The sequence below is a fragment of the Sus scrofa genome, chromosome 7, assembly GCF_000003025.6.
Source record: "Sus scrofa isolate TJ Tabasco breed Duroc chromosome 7, Sscrofa11.1, whole genome shotgun sequence".
Classification (NCBI taxonomy): Eukaryota; Metazoa; Chordata; class Mammalia; order Artiodactyla; family Suidae; genus Sus; species Sus scrofa.
Window position 1 is genome coordinate 114,708,585 of NC_010449.5, and position 21,540 is coordinate 114,730,124.

General features: G+C 42.1%; 1 protein-coding gene across 1 annotated transcript; it reads left to right on the forward strand.

Annotated features, from left to right (window-relative positions):
* LOC100157935 (cytochrome c oxidase subunit 8C, mitochondrial) lies at positions 19,257-20,518 on the forward strand. The gene is made up of 2 exons (XM_001927411.4): positions 19,257-19,552; positions 20,187-20,518. Exons 1-2 carry the CDS (start codon positions 19,433-19,435, stop codon positions 20,277-20,279), a joined length of 213 nt encoding a protein of 70 aa, XP_001927446.1. The 5' UTR covers positions 19,257-19,432; the 3' UTR covers positions 20,280-20,518.

Here is a 21,540-nt window from a genome sequence, read left to right on the forward strand (position 1 = left end):
ATATATTTCTTATACTCATTCATTACCTTCTTACTTCCTTGGAAAGATATTTCTTTCCAATTTGTATTATTTCATTTTTTCCCCTTTCATCCCATGCATCTCCCTCCAACCCCAATCCTTGAAGGTCTAGAGATTGGAGCAGAGCTTGTAGCATTCTCTTGTCTGAAAAAGGATCCGGAGTTCCCATCGTGGCACAGTGGTTAACGAATCCCACTAGGAACCATGAGGTTGCGGGTTCAGTCCCTGCCCTTGCTCAGTGGGTTAATGATCCGGCGTTGCCGTGAGCTGTGGGATAGGTTGCAGACGCGGCTCGGATCCCGCGTTGCTGTGGCTCTGGCGTAGGCTGGTGGCTACAGCTCCGATTCGACCCCTAGCCTGGGAACCTCCATATGCCGAGGGAGCGGCCCCAGAAATAGCAAAAAAGACAAAAAAAAAAAAAAAAGAAAAGAAAGAAAAAGGATCCCCTCTAGCTGGTAAAGGTCTCTTCAACTGAGCCACCATGCATGGACAGGAGACAAGAAGTGCACAGAAAAATGGAAAATACAAAAGAAACAGGCCCATCTAGTTGGAGCGAAGTTTTGGCTCTGGGTGCCCATCTCCTATTCCATTTCCACTAAATGCATAATTGAATCTTTTCTAAATTAAAGAAACCTACCATTCCCTTCAATAAATCATGCTGGGACACCTGGACAGCTACATGTAAAAGAATGAAATTAGAACACTTTCTAACAAGATACACAAAAACTCAAAATAGAAGTTCCTATTGTGGCGCAGTGGAAACAAATCTGACTAAGAACCATGAGGTTACAGGTTCCATCCCTGGCCTTGCTCAGTGGGTTAAGGATCCAGCATTGCTGTGGCTGTGGTGTAGGCCGGCAGCAACAGCTCCAATTGGACCCCTAGCCTGGGAATCTCCCTATGCCTCGGGTGCGGCCCTAAAAAGTCAAAAAGACAAAAACAAAACAAAACAAAACAAAAACACCTCAAAATGGGTTAAAGACCTAAATGTAAGACTGGATAATATAAAACTCTTAGAGGAAAACACAGGCCAAAGACTCTCTGACATAAACCACAGCAATATCTTCTCAGATCCACCTCCTAGAGTAATGACAATAAAAACAAAAATAAACAAATGGGACTTAATTAACTTAAAAGTTTCTGCACAGCAAAGGAAACCCCCACAGAATGGGAGAAAATATTTTGCAAATGAAGCAAATGACAAGGGATTAATCTCCAAAATTTATAAACACTGCCTGCAGCTCAATACCAAAAACAAACAACCCCATCAAAAAAATGGATAGAAGATCTAGATAGACGGTTCTCCAAAGAAGACATACAGATGGCCAAAAACACATGAAAAGATGTTCAACATCACTAATTATTAGAGAAATGTGAATCAAAACCACCATGAGGTACCACCTTACACTGGCCAGAATGGCCATCACCAAAAAGTCTACAAACAAATGCTGGAGAGGGTGTGGAGAAAAGAGAATCCTATTATACTGTTGATGGGAATGTAAACTGGTGCAACCACTGTGGAAAGCAGTATGGAGATTCCTCGGAAAACTAAAATTAGAAATACCATTTGATCCAGGAATCCCACTCCTGGGTATCTACCCAGAGAAAACCATGGCTCAAAAAGATATATGTACCCCAATGTTCATTGCAGCATTATACACAATAGCCAAGACATGGAAACAAGCTAAATGTTCATCACAGAGGAGTGGATAAAGAAGACGTAGTACATATACACAATGGAATATTACTCAGCTAGTAAAAGGAAAGAAATAATGGCATTTTCAGCAACATGGGTAGACCTAGAAATTATCATGCTAAGTGAAGTCAGCCAGACAGTGAGACACCAACGTCACATGCTATCACTTACATGTGGAATCTAAAAAAAGGACACAATGAACTTCTTTGCAGAACAGATACTGACTCACAGACTTTGAAAAACATGGTTTCCAAATGAGACAGGTTGGGGGGTGAGGGGTGAGCTGGGGATTTGGGATGGAAATGCTATGGAATTGGGTTGTGATGATTGTTGTACAAAAAAAAAAAAAAGAAAAAGAAACCTACCATTATTTTCTATTATTTTGCCTTTGTCTTCAACTAAATATTGCATTAACTGAAAGAGGTGCTATAAGCAAATTTAAAAATACCATTGTCCAGGGAGCCATCTTCCATCCGGCATTGCTATGGCTGTGGCGTAGGCCAGAGACTACAGCTCTGATTCAACCCCTAGTCTGGGAACGTCCATATGCCACAGGTGTGGTCGTATATAAAAAAAATTCCATTTTCCAAACCACCTCTTTTTTTTTTTTTTTTTCTCCTTTTCCTTTTTCTTTTTTTAGGGCCGCACCCGTGGCATATGGAGGTTTCCAAACTAGGGATCCAATCAGAGCTACACCTGCCTCCTACACCACGGCCAGAGCAATGTAGGATCTGAGCCCCATCTGTGACCTACACCACAGCTCACGGCAACACCGGATCTTTAACCCACTGAGAGGCCAGAGATTGAACCGGAAACTTCATGGTTCCTAGTTGGATTCGTTTCGGCTTTGCCATGATGGGAACTCTCAAACCACCTCTTGATAATTTATTAAACAGTAAATAAGATCAGCCCTCACTATTTATACTTTGTAATTGATTCCTAACCTTCCATTGCTTGACTTTTGATTTTATTTCCTAGACACAATTTAACAAAGGAAATTAAAACAATAACAACAATAGCATTCTAAAATCCCAGGGTAGGGAGTGCCTATTGTGGCTCAGCAGCAACAAACCAGACTAGGATCCATGAGGATGCAGGTTTGATACATGGCCTCACTCAGTGGGTTAAGGATCTGTGATCTGTGGCCTCAGATCCTGTGATGCTGTGGTTGTGGCATAGACCAGCAGCTGCAGCTCTGATGTGACCCCTAGGCTAGGAACTTCCATATGACACAAGCGTGGCCCTAAAAAGCAAAAAAATAAAAAATAAATAAATAAAATCCCAGGGTAACACCATTTTTCTAAAATTTTTTGGTGTGGAAATCTATCAAAGGCTTTTTGAAAAGTCAAGTAAGGTCTAATGATTTCACCTTGTCCTTTTGTCTGTCTACACGTTTGGAGAACTCTAGTGGACTAACTGGGTGAGATTTACCTTCATAGAAACCGTGTGTAAGTGTTCCATGATTTTTTTCTACCCTTTAATTCATTTACCTTGTGCTTTCTTATTAATTTTTGTTTATTTGTTTTCTTATTACACCATTTAGCTGTACATGTGAGATACTGAATTAACTCAGTTTAAATATCATTAGATCTGTCTATTTCAATTTAGTCCTACACACATTTTTTTAAAGCATCTAAACCATGTGCCAAGTGCAGTGCTTAATACTCGGAGTAAAAAATAAATGATTCTTTGCTCTTGAGGAGTTTAGACTCTACCAGGAAGACAGACTAAAAAATAATTTTTAAAAAAATGTGCGAGAGGAGTTCCCGTTGTGGCACAGTGGTTAACGAATCCGACTTGGAACCATGAGGTTGCGGGTTCGGTCCCTGCCCTTCCTCAGTGGGTTAACGATCCGGCGTTGCCGTGAGCTGTGGTGTGGGTTGCAGATGAGGCTCAGATCCCGCGTTGCTGTGGCTGTGGCGTAGGCCAGTGGCTACAGCTCCGATTCAACCCCTAGCCTGGGAACCTCCATATGCCATGGGAGCAGCCCAAGAAAAAGGCAAAAAGACAAAAAAAAAAAAAGTGCGAGAGTTCCCATTGTGGCTCAGCGGAAATGAATCTGATTAGTATCCATGAGGATGCAGGTTCGATCCCTGGCTTTGCTCAGTGAGTTAAGGATCCAGCGTTGCTGTGAGCTGTGGTGTAGGTCACAGACTCAGCTCAGAGCTGGCATTGTTGTGACTGTGGTGTAGGTTGGCAGTTATAGCTCTGATTTGACGCCTAGCCTGGGAACCTCCATATGCTGCACGTTTGGCCCTAAAAAGACGAAACAAAAAAAAAAAAAAAAAAAAAAAAAAGAAAAGTACACTAAGATAATATTCAGTAGTGGTGAAGAGTATGGGTTCCAGAATTAGACAGATATGGAACAAGACAAGGCAGCTAATAGAACCTATTCTGAAAATGTACGCCAGGCTATCCTAGGAGATGTTTCCTCTTCATCTATTTTTCTGAAATTATAACTTTAAAGGACAATGTAAAATTGTCTTCCTTAGCTATGAGGTGAAAGACATGAGCAGTAGGAGAAAATGGAGACCACAAGTAGAGAGAAACAGAGAAAGTGAGGAAAAAAAAGGGAAACCGTGGCATTATTTGAACTCCTGTGCATAGCTGTGCCTTAATCCAATCCACCCCTGATTTTTTCAGTTTTATGAACCATTACGTTGTCCTAGCTTCCCTTTTTTCATCTTAAACTGGTTGGAGATGGATAAAAGCAGTATGTTTTTCAGCCACTTGCAAACAAGAATCCTGACTTTGTGTTCTGTTCTTCCTCTCCCTAATCCCTCCATCAGTGAATGTCACCCCATCCACCGGGTCTCTTAAGCTGAAAACTTGAGTCCTTTTCTGTGCTAACTATGTATTTCATTTTCTGTAACTCCAATCTGTTCCTTCTCTTTCTACCATCCATAACCATCCACCAAAATCCCTCTCTAGGCTCATCTTTCTGGAAATATAATATAAAAGCAGGGTTTTTGAAAACATAAAGGAAAAAAAAAAAGAAAAGGAAAATTCTATTCCTTCAGTGCTTTGCATATAATGATATTGTTTCCAAGCATTTGTCTGTAACTCCTGGAGTTTATTTATTTATTTATTTATTTATTTATTTTCTGTCTTTTTGCTATTTCTTGGGCCACTCCCGTGGCATATGGAGGTTCCCAGGCTAGGGGTCTAATCGGAGCTGTAGCCACAGGCCTACGCCAGAGCCACAGCAACGCAGGATCCGAGCCGCGTCTGTAACCTACACCACAGCTCACGGCAACACGGGATCCTTAACCCAATGAGCAAGGCCAGGGATCAAACCCACAACCTCATGGTTCCTAGTCGGATTCGTTAACCACTGCGCCACAACGGGAACTCCCTGTAACTCCTGGAGTTTAAAAAGTGAAGGGAATGAAAACACATTATGTCAAAGTGCCCAGGACAGTGATCTTGAAAGATGCGAAAGAGATCTTCCTCAGACCAGAAGGAAAGAGTCTTATCACCAGAGACAGGAATCAAGGATGAACGAATTTTTTTTTTTATGTTTTTTTTAGGCATATGGAGGTTCCCAGGATAGGGGTCGAATCAGAGCTGTAGCTGCCAGCCTACACCATAGCCACAGCCACGCCAGATCTGAGCTGTGTCTGCAACCTACACTACAGCTCACAGCAACACTGGATCCTTAACCCACTGAGCCAGGTCAGGGATCAAATCCACATCCTCATGGATACTACTTGGGTTGGTTAGCCACTGAGCCACGATGGGAACTCTGGATGAGGGAAACTTTTACAAACGCACCTTGTTAAACTATAACATTTATATGTTCATAATCATTATCTTCATAATCATTTCTCCATTATTATCTGCTCTGGCTCAAGCCCCACTGTCTTGTCATTTTCACAGTTTATTGCTCTTGGTACTATTTGGTGTAGAAGCCATTAGCTCTGTTTCTTTGGGCCCTTGATTTCCTATAAGGACTCCCATGCACATGTAAAAATCTGTATGTCGTTCTTTGTTAATCTGTTTATGTCAATTTATTTCTCAGTCCTGGCCAGAGACCCTAATCCTTTGGGAACTGCTAGAGATGGAATTCGACTCAATTTACTTAGCATCCTACTCCAAGGCACATTCTCTTACATTGTCATGGTCCCTCAACCATTCTTTCCCTTTCTTTCCTCCTCACAATTCCTCACTTTCCCAATTGAGTGGTTTGGGTGGGATTGATTCCGTATTTTACACTTGGTTGCTTGATTTGATTTCAGCAACTGCTACTCTCCTAGATTTTAAGATGGATCCAGGGGAAGATATATAAGTTCATCAAGAGCCAGGATGTGGTGAAATGTTTGCTATGATTTCTGAAAAAGAAAATCTCAGAGTTCCCGCTGTAGTACAGCAAGTTGAGGACCTGGCATTGTCTCTGTGGCAGCACAGTTTCAATCCCCAGCCTGTTTCGGTAGGTTAAGGATCCGGAGTTGCTGTAGCTGTAGCACAGGTCGAAGCTGTGGTTCACATTGGATCCCTGGCCTGGGAACTTCCATATGTTGGCAAAAAAAAATAAAAAGAAAAAGAAAATCTCTTCTGCAGAAGATGCTGGAAGAGTCCCTTCTTCTATTGAATATGACTGAACAAGAATGTAGCCCCAGGAGCTCTTGGCAACCATTCTACTACAAGAGGGGAGCCTGTGTTAGGGTATGGCTAAGAAAAAAATAGGGTACAACTAAGAAAAAATGAGTCCCTGGTGGCATCATTAGAGATGTTTTATCAAGCTTCACCTAAAGTCAGTCCTACCTCTGGCCTTTCCAATTATGTGACTCAATCAATTTCATCTATTATTAGGTTTTCTGTAACACTGAATGGGAAACATTTATCCAAAATAATTGTAGGCTGTACATCTACCACCTCATATAATCTCTATATCAGCATTCTAAGATAGGCATTATTATATTTACTTTATTTGTCTGAGTCTCTGTAGCTAGTAAAGGATAGTGCTGAAGTCTGACCTTTGATCTGTTGGCTCCAACTGCTAATCTCTCCTCACTTCAGCATAACAGAAACCCACTGAAGAATATCTGGATGTAGTTAAGGAGAGGAAGAGGAATGCCAGTTTTAAAGATGAAAAAATGAGGTGAGAGAGCTAAAACCGTTTTCGTCACCTGTCTACATATTTTTAAGAAAGACTTAAAAAATAATGTTGTGCAAATTTAAAAGAGTGGACTTGGAACACCAAAATTATCTTCTAAACTGCAGAAGGGCAATTCTCAGGATTCTTTGGAATAATGGAGGGCAGCTTTTCTTCGATTTTATATTAGCATTGCGCTTTCAATTCAGAAGTGATGGTTACTGATGTTACCAGCTGCATATCGCTGAATGTTTTCCCCACCTTTGCAACTCTGCTCTTGCTGCTTGCTTATCTTGACTCTCTCTTTGAGGTCAAGCAATTGTAAAGATAGACACAAATAGACCCAGAGAGACGCACTGCCTTCCTCCAGGACCTTTGGTCCTTGAACAGCAATTACATGTGTTTTCTAGAGAGGAGAGAATTGGAGATGTTGGAACCCGAGGTACTGCAGTCTTAATACATTATATAATTTTCTAGAACCCTAACACTAGTTTATTTAGAGCATGAATGTTTATAAAAATCACATTAAAAAGAAGTAAGTGGGCAAGCATGCCTTTTTCATTGTATACATAGAGCTCAAAAACTTGATCTCTGGGCCGTAGCTCTAATTATGCCCTTTTATATAACGGCAGCAGGAAGGTTCCACATTGCAGGTCACTGAGAATACACTGAATCCAGGGCCTACTAAGCCCTTTATTGAAAATTGGAAAGGTCTGAGGTAACAGTGCTAGTCTTTTGTGACTTGGAGAAATTAAACTGAGGAAGATTGTTCGTACCTGTAATTTGAGAAGCTAAAAGTGTCACCTCCTGGGGTAGGGGTGGGTGGCAGGGAACTTAATTGTGTTGTGGCTGAATTTGGAGTCAGATTTACTGACACTGTCAAAAGTAATTTAAGGTTTTTGTCACAGAGAACGACCTAAAATGCTTGCTTCTCACATCAGCTGCACTCCAGTCTAAACTTTTCATGATTGGGATTAGCTCAGTCAGGCTTGTCTCTCACTCAGCTCTTTCTTAGAAGCTTACTTCAGTATTTTTGTTACCTTTTTAAAATCAAAAAGGGGTGGAAAACCTGAGGGAAAAAAGACCTGAGGAACATAGTCTTTGTTAAGACTCTTTTGGTTGCAAGTGATAGAAACCCAGCTCTGACTAGTTTAAGCCAAAAACAGGATTTATTATAAAGAAAACAGAGAGTGGCCCTGAACTCAAGGACAGGAAAGTGAGCTTTAGGAACAGTGAGAACCAGGGATTTGAACATGGTCAGGATGTTCCTTCTGTTGCTTATCTCTGCTTCTTTCAACAGCTTGGCTTCATTATTAACTCACAGTGGAAGAAGGGTTTTCTCCGTGGGTAGGAAAAAAAAATATGGCTCCCAAGTTAGAGGATTCATCACATAAAAGAATCGAAGTTTTAACCTGCTGGGCCCAAGCCTAACGTCCCTAGAGAGGGGCTCTTGGGTCCAATATTTGAGTCAGGAGCTGAACTTTAAACCAATCCACAGTGGCCAGGAAATGAGAATAGGCTGTATTAAGTCAGTTCTTAAGGGACTCCTTAACCCACAGTGCTCAAATGCTGGAGATTTAGAGTTCCCTGGACGCTTTTAGGGGCCTCACCATGTCAGGATTATTTTCATTAATAAATAATAAAATAAATAAACAATTAAACAAAAATTGGTTTCATAATGGAATTTCTGTCGTGGCTCAGTGGAAACGAATCTGGCTAGCATCCATGAGGATTCAATCCCTGACCTTGCTCAGTGGGTTAAGGATCCGGCGTTGCTGTGGCTCTGGCGTAGGGTGGCAGCTGTAGCTCCAATTCGACCCACAGCCTGGAAACCTCAATATGCCACGGGCGCAGCCCTAAAATGACAAAAGACAAAAAAATTATCTTCATAACAATGAGATATTTGACTTTTTCACTCATTCTCTGGAAAGTGTAGAGTGGAATTTTCCAGAGACTGTATGAAATGGGACATCACAATAGATTGAACACAAAAACATGTGGGCATCCAGGTAGCTTAATCTTCTATTAAGCCTGACAGTAAAGAAATTAAAAAAATGTAAAACAATGCCACTTGTCTCACTCTTTAAAAACATACGTATTTGTATTTCATAAAAATATTATTTATGTTAGTATGTGATGGGTTTGTTACTGCTACTTTTAAGTGAATTAATAAATAAATATTTTAAGTATTTATGTACTTCTAGTATAGTAAACAGTAGTTATAACCTATTAAACAAAAGCACTTTAGAGCCATCAATAATCTCTAAGGAGTTTCTGAGATTAAAAAAGTTTACGTGGGAGTTCCCGCTGTGACTCAGCGGGTTAAGAATCCAACACAGTGTTCATGAGGATATGGGTTCAATCCCTGGCCCTGCTCAGTGGGTTAAGGATCTGGTGTTGCTGAAAGCTGCAGTTTAGGTTGAAGATGTGGATCTTGCTTTGCTGTGGCTGTAATGTAGCCTGGAAGCTACAGCTCCAATTTGATCCCTAGCCTGGGAACTTCCATATGCCAGAGGCTCAGCCATAAAAGGAGAAAAGAAAAAAAAAGTTCATGAACCACTAGTGTAACTGTGTGCAACTTGCTTGATTTTTCTATGCCTCAGTTTCTTCACCTGTAAATGGAGAGAGTAACAGTGCCTACCTCTTAGGAGTGGGAAAATTAAGAGAGTTAATACTTTGTGAAGTGCTTAGAGCAGTTCTGGGCACATAATAGGTGCTTTAGAAGGGTTAAGTACTGCTACTACTACTACTAATTATAATAATAACAACTGCCGCCACCATCATGTAAATGAGGGAGGGAGAGGCAGTTCCCAGAAAAAGAAGTTCACAGGCTATGCCAGATGTCAACAACATCGGAACCAAAACGTAACCAATCAGAGAAAATTGTCTACGATGTTATGAATATGTCTAGGATTTCATGTTAAGTCAGGAAAGTGCAAGGGTAAAAATTATCTCATTACTTGGGCGGTATATATCTTAATTTATGTCATTCAGTAGTTTGAATTTCTCTAACCATTTGATAACTGATTATCAAAGGTTAGCAACTTTTCCTACATGGCTCTCCTTATTTATTTATTTTATTATTATTATTTTTTTGTCTTTTTGCCTTTTCTAGGGCTTCTCCCGCAGCATATGGAGGTTCCCAGGCTAGGGGTGGAATAGGAGCCGAAGCCACCCGCCTACGCCAGAGACACACCAACTCAGGATCCAAGCCGCGTGTGCAACCTACACCACAGCTCACGGCAACTCGGGATCCTTAACCCACTGAGCAAGGCCAGGGATCAAACCCACAACCTCACGGTTCCTAGTCGGATTCGTTAACAACTGAGCCACGATGGGAACTTCCTGGTTCTCCTTTTTGAAAAAAAATTTTTTTTTCACAGTCAAAAAATAGCAAGACCAGGAAATGACTCTTTATTTTTGTTTTTTAGGGCCGCGCCAGCAGCATATGGAGGTTCCCAGGCTAGGGGTCAAATGGGAGCTACACCTGCTGGCCTACACCACAGCCACGGCAACTCCAGATCCGAGCCTCATCTGTGACCTACACCACAGCCCACGGTCCACCAATCTAACCCTGAAGGAGGCCAGAGATTGAAACTGTGTCCTCATGGATGCTAGTCAGATTCATGTCCACTGAGCCATGACGGGAACTCCTGAACTTAGATTCTTAGGATTGTAAAGTCCAATATCTTTCCAGTATTCCACATGGTCTCCTACCTAGATAGAAAGAAAGGCTTTGATAATAAACAAAGTCTCTCATCTCATGATTAGAGATGAAAGGCTCAATTTTATCTCTCCTCTTTTCTAATACATGTATTTAATGCCAAAATTTCCCTTTGAGTACTGCTTCAGCTGCATCCTGCAAAATTTGATGTGTTGTGTTTCAATTTTCATTCATTTGAAAATATTTTCTAATGTCTCCTGTGATTTCTCCTTTGACTCATGGGTTACTTAGAAGTGTAATGTTCAATTTCCAAATATTTGAGGATTTTTTTTTCTTTTTTTTTTGTCTTTTTGCTATTTCTTTGGGCCGCTCCCGCAGCATATGGAGGTTCCCAGGCTAGGGGTTGAATCGGAGCTGTAGCCACTGGCCTACACCAGAGCCACAGCAACGCGGGATCTGAGCCGTGTCTGTGACCTACACCACAGCTCATGGCAACGCCGGATCGTTAACCCACTGAGCAAGGCTGGGGACCGAACCCGCAACCTCATGGTTCCTAGTCGGATTCGTTAACCACTGTGCCACGACGGGAACTCCATGGTTGTGATTTCTAATTTAATTCCATTGTTGTCAAAGGATGCACTGTGTACGAGTGCAATCATTTCAAATTATTGTGATTTGTTTTACAACACAGAATATATCGTCGTATCTTGGTTGGAAAGAATGTGTGTCTGGGTACTGCAAAATGGAATGTTCAATAAACACCAGTTACTTTGATATGATGGCATTGTTCAAGTCTTCCATACCGTCACTGATTTTCTGTCTACCTGTTTTATTGCAAACAAACAGTATTGAAAGAGTTTTATTTTATTTATTTATTTTTAAGGCAGATTCTATTTATTTATTTATTTTTGGCTTTTTAGGGCTGCATCCACAGCATATGAAGGTTCCCAGGCTAGGGGTTGAATTGGAGCTATAGCCACTGGCCTACACCACGGCAACCCCAGATCCAAGCCAAGCCTGACTTACACCACAGCTCACAGCAGTTTCAGATCCTTAACCCACTAAGTGAGGCCAGGGATCGAACCTGCGTCCTCTTGCTTACTAGTCAGATTGCTCCTGCTGAGCCATGGTGGGAACTCCTGAAAGAGGAGTTTTAAATTCTCCAACTATAATTTTATTTTTTATTTGCTTTTCGGGCCATATTCTCGGCACATAGAGGTTCCTAGGCTAGGGGTCGAATTGGAGCTACAACTGCTGGCCTACACCACAGCCACGCCAGATCCTAGCCAAGTCTGTGACATCCTCCACAGCTCATGGCAACGCCAGATCCTTAACCCACTGAGCGAGGCCTGGGATCGAACTCACAATCTCATGGTTCCAGTCAGATTCGTCTCCACTGAGCCACGACGGGAACTCCTCCAACTATAATTTTAGATTTGTCTATTTTTTCTTTTGCTTCTATCAGTTTTTTTAGTAGTCTGAAGCTTTGTTATTAAAGTGCATAAGCATTTAGGAATTTAATGTCCTTTAATGAATTGATCCCTTAATCCTTACAAAATGTCTCTCTTCATCTATGCTAAAATTCTTTGTGAGATGTTTACTTTGTCTTGATTGTACAGCCACTCCAGCTTTCTGTAACTAGTATTTATATGGTATCTTTTTCCATTTTTTACTTTTAGTCAATCTATAAGTATAGATACTTAAAGGCAGTATATAGTTGGACCTTTAAAAATCTGACAACCTTTGCCTCGTCTTACTTACATTTTTTTACATTTAATATAAATGGTCTAAACATATCATCATCAATCATGTGGTCCAGATATATCAATTGGGATATATAATTTGTCACCCTGTTGGAGAAAAAAATGACTTGGCTTGGATCATCAGTGTCGGAAAGTGAGACACGTGAACACGGGGAGGTCTTGACAAGGCTCTACCTCTGCAGAAGGGCGCAGGTACTCAGAAAGCGGGTGAACGCGAAGAAGAAAAGACCCTCCCTATTTATCCAGGGAGCACATTCTTCTCGGTTGGCTAACTGAAACAAACTGTGGCTGCGAGAAGAGGTAAAAAGGAGGGGGTCCCGGCAGGGCCACTCAGCCGAAACTGGAGTAAAATGGAGTAACCAAGACTTCCTTTGATAGAAAAGCCATATGTTATTTTTCACAACCCCTAAAGAGTTTCAAATTTTCAAGTTTTTTATTTCAATTTTTCAGATATTCTGTAGTCAGGATACACAGACTACAGCAATCCTTTTCAAAATGTCCCTTCATTTTCCCTTCTACCTTACACAGTACAATTCTTTTTTTCCAAGGCTTCAGAAAATTGCACCCAATGGTGTCTTGAGCTTCCTGTCCTTTGCCTCTCCTGTTTCCTCTTGATTCTGCATTACAAAAGTTCAAAGAGATAGTTCTGACACCCACTTCCCCCTCTTGAAGGGTGAGGGAGAGAAAGAAACTGAATAGGCAAAACTAGTCCTCTTTGGCGCATAGAGGAGAGAAACGTCTGGGAAAAATTATGCATGAATATCTCTTGTCCAGCTGTGCTTTCCCATAATCTCATGGCTACAAACAGCTTACATTTAATCATGCCATCCTGCATTCATTTCCTTTTTTCATAATCTAGTGCCTCCTTTGCCTACGTTGTCAGTTCCTGCTATGTGGGAGAAGGTACTCTCTCCAGACTGTGTCTTTAGTTTGGAAAGGAAAAGAAAGCACAAAGATGGGTGCATTCATTATTCATTCATCCAACAAATATTTATTGGGTACCTACTATGTTTGAGGTGCTCCTTGTGATGCTTTGGGATGAACAATTCAGATAAGACTACTGCTCTTGCAGTGTCCACCTCCTAGTGAGGAGACACACAATTACCAAACAAAATGTGTAAGTTCAGATGGTCCTTATGGCCCATGAAGAAAAAAATGCAGAGAAGGGGAAAGAGAGCAATGGGGAATGGGACAACGGCTCTAATTTGTGGAGTAGTCCAGGAATAGAATGATGTAAGGGAGTGAGGTGTTGGAATGTCCAGTGGAGATGTCTCAGGCAAGGACCAGAAAGTGAGACAGAACAAAGCTAGGTGGATTCAAGAGACTGATGTGACTCAGCATGATGATCAAAGGGGAGAGTGTAGACAAGGAGATGAGTTTAGGGAGGTAGCCAGGCACATTCATGCAGGACCTGATTGGTCGGGATAAGAGCTGTCCAAGAGAAATATTAATATGAACCATATGCGTAACTTTAAACTTTCTGTAAATATGTTAAAAGAACTAAAAAGAATTGGGTACAATTATTTTTATAGTGCATTGTTTTCTACCAGATATTCCAAAATTGTATCATTTCAATATGCAATTGATATAAAAACTTATTTTGTGTGTGTTTCAATAACACTTCGGGGTTTAGAAAAACAGGCTGTGGGCCAGAGTTTGTTGATAGTCTTTTTTTGTTTTTTAAGTTTATTTATTTATTTATTTTTGGCCTCATAGGGAAATTCCTGGACCAGGGATTGATTCTGAGCTGCAACTGCAACCTATACCACAGCTGTGGCAACGCTGCATTCTTGATCCACTGTGCCAGGCCAGAGATTGAACTTGCACCTCAGCAGTGAACTGAGCTGCTGCAGAGACAATGCTGGAATCTTAACTCACTGTGCCACAGTAAGAACTCCTTTCTTCCTTTTTCTTTTTAAATTGAGGTATAATTAGTCAAAATAATCTTAGGAGTTCCCATCGTGGCGCAGTGGTTAACGAATCCGACTAGGAACCATGAGGTTGCGGGTTCGATCCCTGCCCTTGCTCAGTGGGTTAACGATCTGGCGTTGCCGTGAGCTGTGGTGTAGGTCGCAGACGTGGCTCGGATCCTGCGTTGCTGTGGCTGTGGCGTAGGCTGGCAGCTACAGCTCCGATTCGACCCCTAGCCTGGGAACCTCCATATGCCACGGCAGTGGCCCAAGAAATGGCAAAAAGACAAAAAAAAAAAAAAAAAAAAAAACCCCCAAAAAAACAAAAACAAACAAACAAACAAAAAATCTCAAGAAGAATACAACCAGAGGTATCACAGTCTTTGACTTCAGACCATACTACAAAGCCACAGTCATTAAAACAGTACTGACACAAAAACAGACACATATGTCAATGGAACAGAATAGAGAGCCCAGACATAAACCCACAAACTTATGGTTAATTAAACTACGGCAAAGCAGGCAAAAATGTAAAATGGAGAAAAGACAGTCTCTTCAATAACCTGGATAGCTACATGTAAAAGAATAAAACTGGAGCATTTTCTGACACAATCTACAAAAACAAATTCAAAACAGATTAAAGACCTAAATGTGAGACTGGAAACCATAAAATTCCTAGAAGAAAAACATAGGCAGAACACTCTTTGACATAAATCACAGCAATATCTTTTTGGATCTACCTCCTTAAAGTAATGGAAATAACAAAAATACAGATAATTAAACTTAAAAGCTTTTTCACAGCAAAGGAAACCACTGACAAAACGAAAAGACAACCTACTGTATGGGAGAAAATATTTTCAAATTATATGACTGATAAGGGACTAATATCCAAAATATGTAAACACTTTATACAACTCAATATCAAAAAAAGAAACAACCTGATTAAAAAATGAGCAAAGATCTGAACATTTTTACAAAGAAGACACACAGATAGATGTTCAACAGACATATGAAAAGATGCTCAACATCAATAATCATCAGAGAAATGAAAACCAAAACCACAATGAGGAGTTCCCACTACGGCTCAGTAAAACCCGATTGTTATCCATGAGGATGCAGGTTCGATCCCTGGCCTCGCTCAGTGGGTTACGGATTGGCATTGCCATGAGCTGTGGTGTAGGCTGCAGATGTGGCTCGGATCCAGAGTTGCTGTGGCTATGGCACTGGCCAGCAGCTGCAGCTCCCATTCGACCCCTGGCCTGGGAACTTCCATATGCTGCGGGTGTGGCTCTAAAAAGACGACGACAACAACAACAACAACAACAAAAAACAAGACCCACAATAATATATCTGTCAGAATGGCTCATACCTGTCAGAACGGCTATCATCAACAAAACCACAAATAATAAATCTTGGCAGGGATGCAGGAAAAGGGAAGACTTGTACACTCTTGGTGGGAATGTAAATTGATGCAGCCACTGTGGAAAACCACATAGCGATTTCTCGAAAAAATTAAACCACATGACCACCACATGACCCAGAACTACCATATGACCCATATGACAAAAAACTAAAACTAGAACTACCATATGACCCAGATAGATATTCTTGGATATGTATCTGAAAAAAATGAAAACACTAAATTAAAAAAGATACATGCACCCTAATGTTCACACAGCATTATTTACAACTGCCAAGATATGGAAGCAACCTAAATATTCACTAAGAGGTGAAAGGATAAAGAAGATGTAGTATATATATGCACAACGGAATACTACTCAGTCATAAAAAGAATGAAATTTCGCCATTTCCAACAACACGTATGGACTTGTGGGGCATTACGCTAAATGAAATAAGTCAAAGACAAATTCTGTATATCACTTATGTGTGGAATCTAAAAAATGAAACAAATTTGTGAATATAACAAAAAAGAAACAGATTCGCAGATAGAACAAACTGGTGGTTACCCCTGGGGAGAGGGCAAAAAAGTGAGGGGCAAGATAGGAGTAGGGGATTAAGAGGACAAACTATTACGTATAAAATAAATAAGCAACAAGGATCTATTACACAGCACAAAGAATACGGCCAATATTTTATAATAACTTTTTTTTTTTCTTTTTATGGAAGTTCCCAGGCTGGGATCAAATTGGAGCTACGGCCACTGGCCTATCCCATAGCGACAGCAACATGGGATCCAAACTGTGTCTGTGACCTACACCACAGCTCATGGCAATGCCAGATCCTCGACCCACTGAGAGAGGCCAGGGATCAAACCTGAATCCTCATGGATACTAGTTGGGTTTGTTTCCACTGTGCTACAACAGGAACTCCATGATAAGTTTAAATGGAATACAATCCATAAAAATTTTGATTCACTATGTTGTACACCTGAAACTAGTGTAATATTAAAAATCAGGAGGAGTTCCCGTCGTGGCACAGTGGTTACCAAATCCCACTAGGAGCCATGAGGTGGTGGGTTCGGTCCCTGGCCTTGCTCAGTGGGTTAAGGATCTGGCGTTGCCATGAGCTGTGGTGTAGGTTGCAGATGCGGCTCGGATCCCGTGTTGCTGTGGCTCTGGCGTAGGCCAGTGGCTGCAGCTCCAATTGGACCCCTAGCCTGGGAACCTCCATATGCCACAGGAAGCGGCCCTAGAAAAGGCAAAACAAAACAAAACAAAAAAAAAGTATACCTCAATTAAAAGTAAAAATAAAAAAATTAATTAAGGTATAATTGACATATAACATTTTATTTTCAGGTGTATAATGATTTATTATTTGTCTGTATTGAGAAATGATCCCTACAATAAGTGTAATCAACATCTGTTATCATACACAGCTGCAAAATTTTTTTTCTTGCGATAATTTTTAAGAACTAAAACTTTACTAAAAAAGCAAAATAAATAAATAAAAAAACTAAAACTTTATTTTTTCTATAATTTAAAAAATTTTTTCTTTTTAAAATTTCTTTTCTGTTTTTGCTTTTTCAGGGCTGCACCCCTGGCATATGTAAGTTCCTAAGCTAGGAATCAAATTGGAGCTGCAGCTGCCAGCCTTGTCTCACCCACAACACCAGATCCATACCACATCTGCATATACCACTGCTCATGGCAATTCTGGATCCTTAACCCAATGAGCAGGGCCAGGGATTGAACCCACATCTCATGGATACTAGTCAGGTTTGTTACTGCCGAGCCACAATGAGAACTCTACGAAAACTTTATTAATGAGATGTTTTGCACTTTTTTCTTACTAAGTGCAATGGACTGAATATTCATGTTCCTTCCAGATTCATATGTTGAAATCCTAAATCTCAATGTGCTGGTATTAGGAGGTGTAGCTTCTGGGAGGTTATTAGGTCAAAGAGGAGAGCCCTGGCGAATGGTATTACTGCCTTATAAAAAGAACACAGTGAGCTCCCTTTCTCCTTCCACCCTACAAGGAAGAAGACAGACTGGAGAAAATAGAGGGAAGGACATAAATAATACATAGAAGTAGATCTCCCAAACCTAAAGAAAGATCCAAGTGTTCAAAGTGAAAAATCTTACCCATTGCTGATGTATATGAATAAAGAACTATATTTAGCCATAACTTAAAGAAACCTCACAAGTCCAAAGGCAAAAATGATTAAAAAAAAAAAAAAAAAAAAAGAGGCCACATCAAAGAAATGAGAATTATATTGGACTACATTTTTTTTGTTTTTTTGTTTTTGCTTTTTAGGGCTGAACCTGGGGCACATGGAAGTTCCCAGGCTAGGGGTTAAATCACAGCTGCAGCTGTCATCCTATGCCACAGCCACAGCAACGAGGGATCCAAGACATGTCTACGACCTACACCACAGCTCAATGCAAGGCTGGATCCTTAACCCACTGAGCAAGGCCAGGGATTGAACCCACATCCTCATGGATACTATTTGGGTTCGTCACCTGCTGAGGCACAAGGGGAAATACTGGACTACACTTTTTATGAGTTACACTAGGTATGCTAGAAAACAAGGGAATAATGCCTTTAAAATTCCTATAGGAAAATTATTTTGAGCCTAGAGTTCTATACCTAACCAAATTAGCGTTTATGTGTGGAGCAAGATTATTTTTTTTTACTTCCAAGGACTGAGGAAATTCATTGCCAACAGACCCTTTCTGAAAGAATTGCTTAAGGATGCATTACAGCAAAATGAAATAGGAATCCAAAAAAGTACAAGCGGCAATCAAAAGAAATCCTAGAAAGCTAGTTGTGGCATAAGCCTAAACACGAAATAGTGTGAAGAGATTAGACCATTTTAGAGTGGATAGACATTTATTATAGTATTAAATTTGAAAATCACAATATATTCCATTTTCTTTTGAGCTACAAGATATACCTGTTTTAGTGGATCCAAACACTCTATGTCATCCTGCCATGCATATTTTTATATCATCAACACACTGAAAATACTTTGGGGTTTTCAATGTTGGGAATTAAGTGATACACAATGTATGGAAAATGTAATTAACATTAGAGAACAGGGAATTCCTGTTGTGGCCCAGTGGAAACGAATCTGACTAGGAACCAGAGGTTGGGGCTTAGATCCCTGGCCTCGCTCAGTGGGTTAAGGATCTGGCTTGCCATGAGCTGTGGTGTAGGTCGCAGACAAGGGCTCGGATCCCGAGTTGCTGTGGCTGCGGTGTAGGCCGATTAGAGCCCTAGCCTGGGAACCTCCATATGCCACAGGTGCGGCCTTAAAAAGCAAAAAAAAAAAAAAAAATTTTAAAAAAGCAACAGAAAACATTAGAGAACAGAGTATAAATGTTATAAATTCTGCCAACAAGAGGTAATGGCATGCCCAGAGGTACAGGTATGGAAGAAAGATAAAGGGAAGGAAGTGTAGGGGTGGGCAGTACCTTGCCTTATCCAGCAGAAAATCGATAGACCGCGGTCGTAGGGTTGGGGGGTGTTGAGTAGGGCGGTCCTGCGGGAGGCATGGTGGGGGGGTAGAAAGCAGAGCCCAGAGGCACAGGGCTGGGAATACCGTAGGTGGAACCAGAGGAGACCTGCGCGCACTGGAGGGTACTCCCGTGAGGGCCTGACATAGTGGGGTGCTGAGCGGAAGGGGTGGGGCAGGGGCGGGGCTTAGCGGCAGGAAGGGGAGCATCCCCCCCCCAACCCCGTGGCCCTGACGCCTGCGCAGACCAGTCGCCCGCCCAGCTCAGGCGCTCACACGGTGAAGCCTCGCGTTGCCTCACTTCACCTCGCCTCACCTGTCTCGCAGCGCCTCGCGACTTCGCCTCCCTTCACCTCCCCGGAGTCGTCATGCCGCGCCTGCCTGTTGTCTGCCTGCTGCCCCGCCGCCGTGTGACCCTGCTGGTCCTGCAGCCTGGCCAGCGCCTGGCCCACTCGGAACCTCCACGTCAGCGCCCGGTGTCGACCTTAGTGAGTTGGGGGCCCCGTCAGGGCGGCGCCGGCGGGACGTGGAGGGCGGCAGCGCGTGGTGGAGGCGGGCACCCGGGCCGGGTTGGAGGCCTGGGGGGACCCGGTGGGCCGCTCGGGTGGGAGGCGTCCGTGGCCGGGGCTCTGGCGGGGTGGCGTCGCGGTGAGGGCGCCGGCTTGGGCCTGAGGTGGCGGGAAGCGGAGACCGCGAGGAGCGCGGGCCTCGAGAGGGCAGGGCCTTCCTCGGCGACACCATTTATGGGCGCGAAGTTCGAGGGGCAGAGCCGTCCTCGCCCCTCAGAGTATGTGCCCCCTTGGAACGCCCTCTTCCTTGCCAAGACCTAGCATTTTCCCTAAACCCCTGGAAGTTGTGGCAAGCTTCTAGACAGCGGCTGGCTTCCAGAGTTCAGAAGTCAGAACTGGGGCTTCCGTGAAGAAGAAAATGAGTTTTCCTCAGAAATTTTTCTTGGGTCGCCTGCCGAAAGGAGTTCATGCTTTTTTAGGTTTCACCAGGGTCTCCCGTTTCGAGGACAATCGGCCAAACTCCTTAAAACGTGTTGAGCGATTTTCGTGGAGCAGCGAGCTCCTGTTCCAGGAAGCTGTACTCGCTAACAGCGCTTTTTATCTTCTCTTCCAGGAGGTGGCCATTGCCCTGGTGGTGTTTTTTACCGCCTTCTTAACCCCCAGTGGGTATGTGCTGAGCAATCTGAACCAGTTCAGAAGAGAGTAGGTGGAAGAAGATGTAGAGCAGCTGTTCCAGTCCAACACTTTGAGAAAATGCTGTGGCTTCTTTAAATGAGTAAAAGTGCTTAGTTGAGTTGATGATGATGCAACAACCATTGTGGGTATTCACTTTCATAACCATATGCTTATGGTAAATATATTGCGCTTTTTGGGAATTGTGCGTTGTAGAAAGAGTTGGATAGTCATTTAAAAATGAATAAAATTGAGACCTTTATTCATGCTTGGTATTATGTGTGATCACAGGTTATTTTCTAAACATTGTAAAAGCTGATGAAATCTGATGACAAATACAGTTGACCCTTGAAGGAGGGGGCGGAATTAGGAGTGCCAACCTTCTGGAAATTGTGTATAAATTTACAGGCCACCGTTCAGTATCTGAGATCCGTACCGGAGGATTCAACCAGTCTTGGATCTTGTATACATACTTCCTGAAAAAAAAAAAAAAATCGCTGCTTAAGTGGACCTGTGTGGTTCAAGGGTCAATTGTACAAAATGAGAACTGCTATGAAAAATCAGACTTAACGTTTTTCTTCTCTGACTCTGATAACTTTGTTCTGAGGTCTGCCTCCATGTGCTCCAACTATTAAGGCCTGGGTTATCTGCTGGCTGGGGAAGAATATTGAGCTACAACTCTTTTCCATAGAACTTGCGCACTCAATTTTCTGAAGTATTTATTTGAAACTTTTTTTTAGTATTCTCAAGGAATAATGCTGTATGTTGGGAAGTGGTAGCTAATTTTGATGAATAAAACACAGTTGCCCTGTCTTTTTTTTTTTTTTCTTTTCTTTTTTCCTTTTCTAGGGCCACTTCTGCGGCATATGGAGATTCCCAGGCTAGGGGTCTAATCGGAGCCATAGCCACTGGCCTACGCGAGAGCCACAGCAAGGTGGGATCCGAGCCACGTCTTTAGCCTACGCCACAGCTCATGGCAACGCCGGATCCTTAACCCACTGAGCAAGAACAGGGATGGAACCTGCAACCTCATGGTTCCTAGTCGGATTTGTTAACCACTGCGCCGCCACGTCGGGAACTCCCAGTTGTCTTGTCTTGCTAATTAATTTTACATGCAGAAAGGTGTCACATTCAAAGTACAATTGATGCTTATTATTCAGTGTGGTTATATTCTGTAGTCTCTGTGAATACCGCTTTAGCAAATCCTGGACCACTGCTCTTAGGGGAAGTAGCAGCCTTAAAGTTCCTGTGAGCCTCTGGTCATAGTGTATTTTTCAACCTATCAGTGTATAACC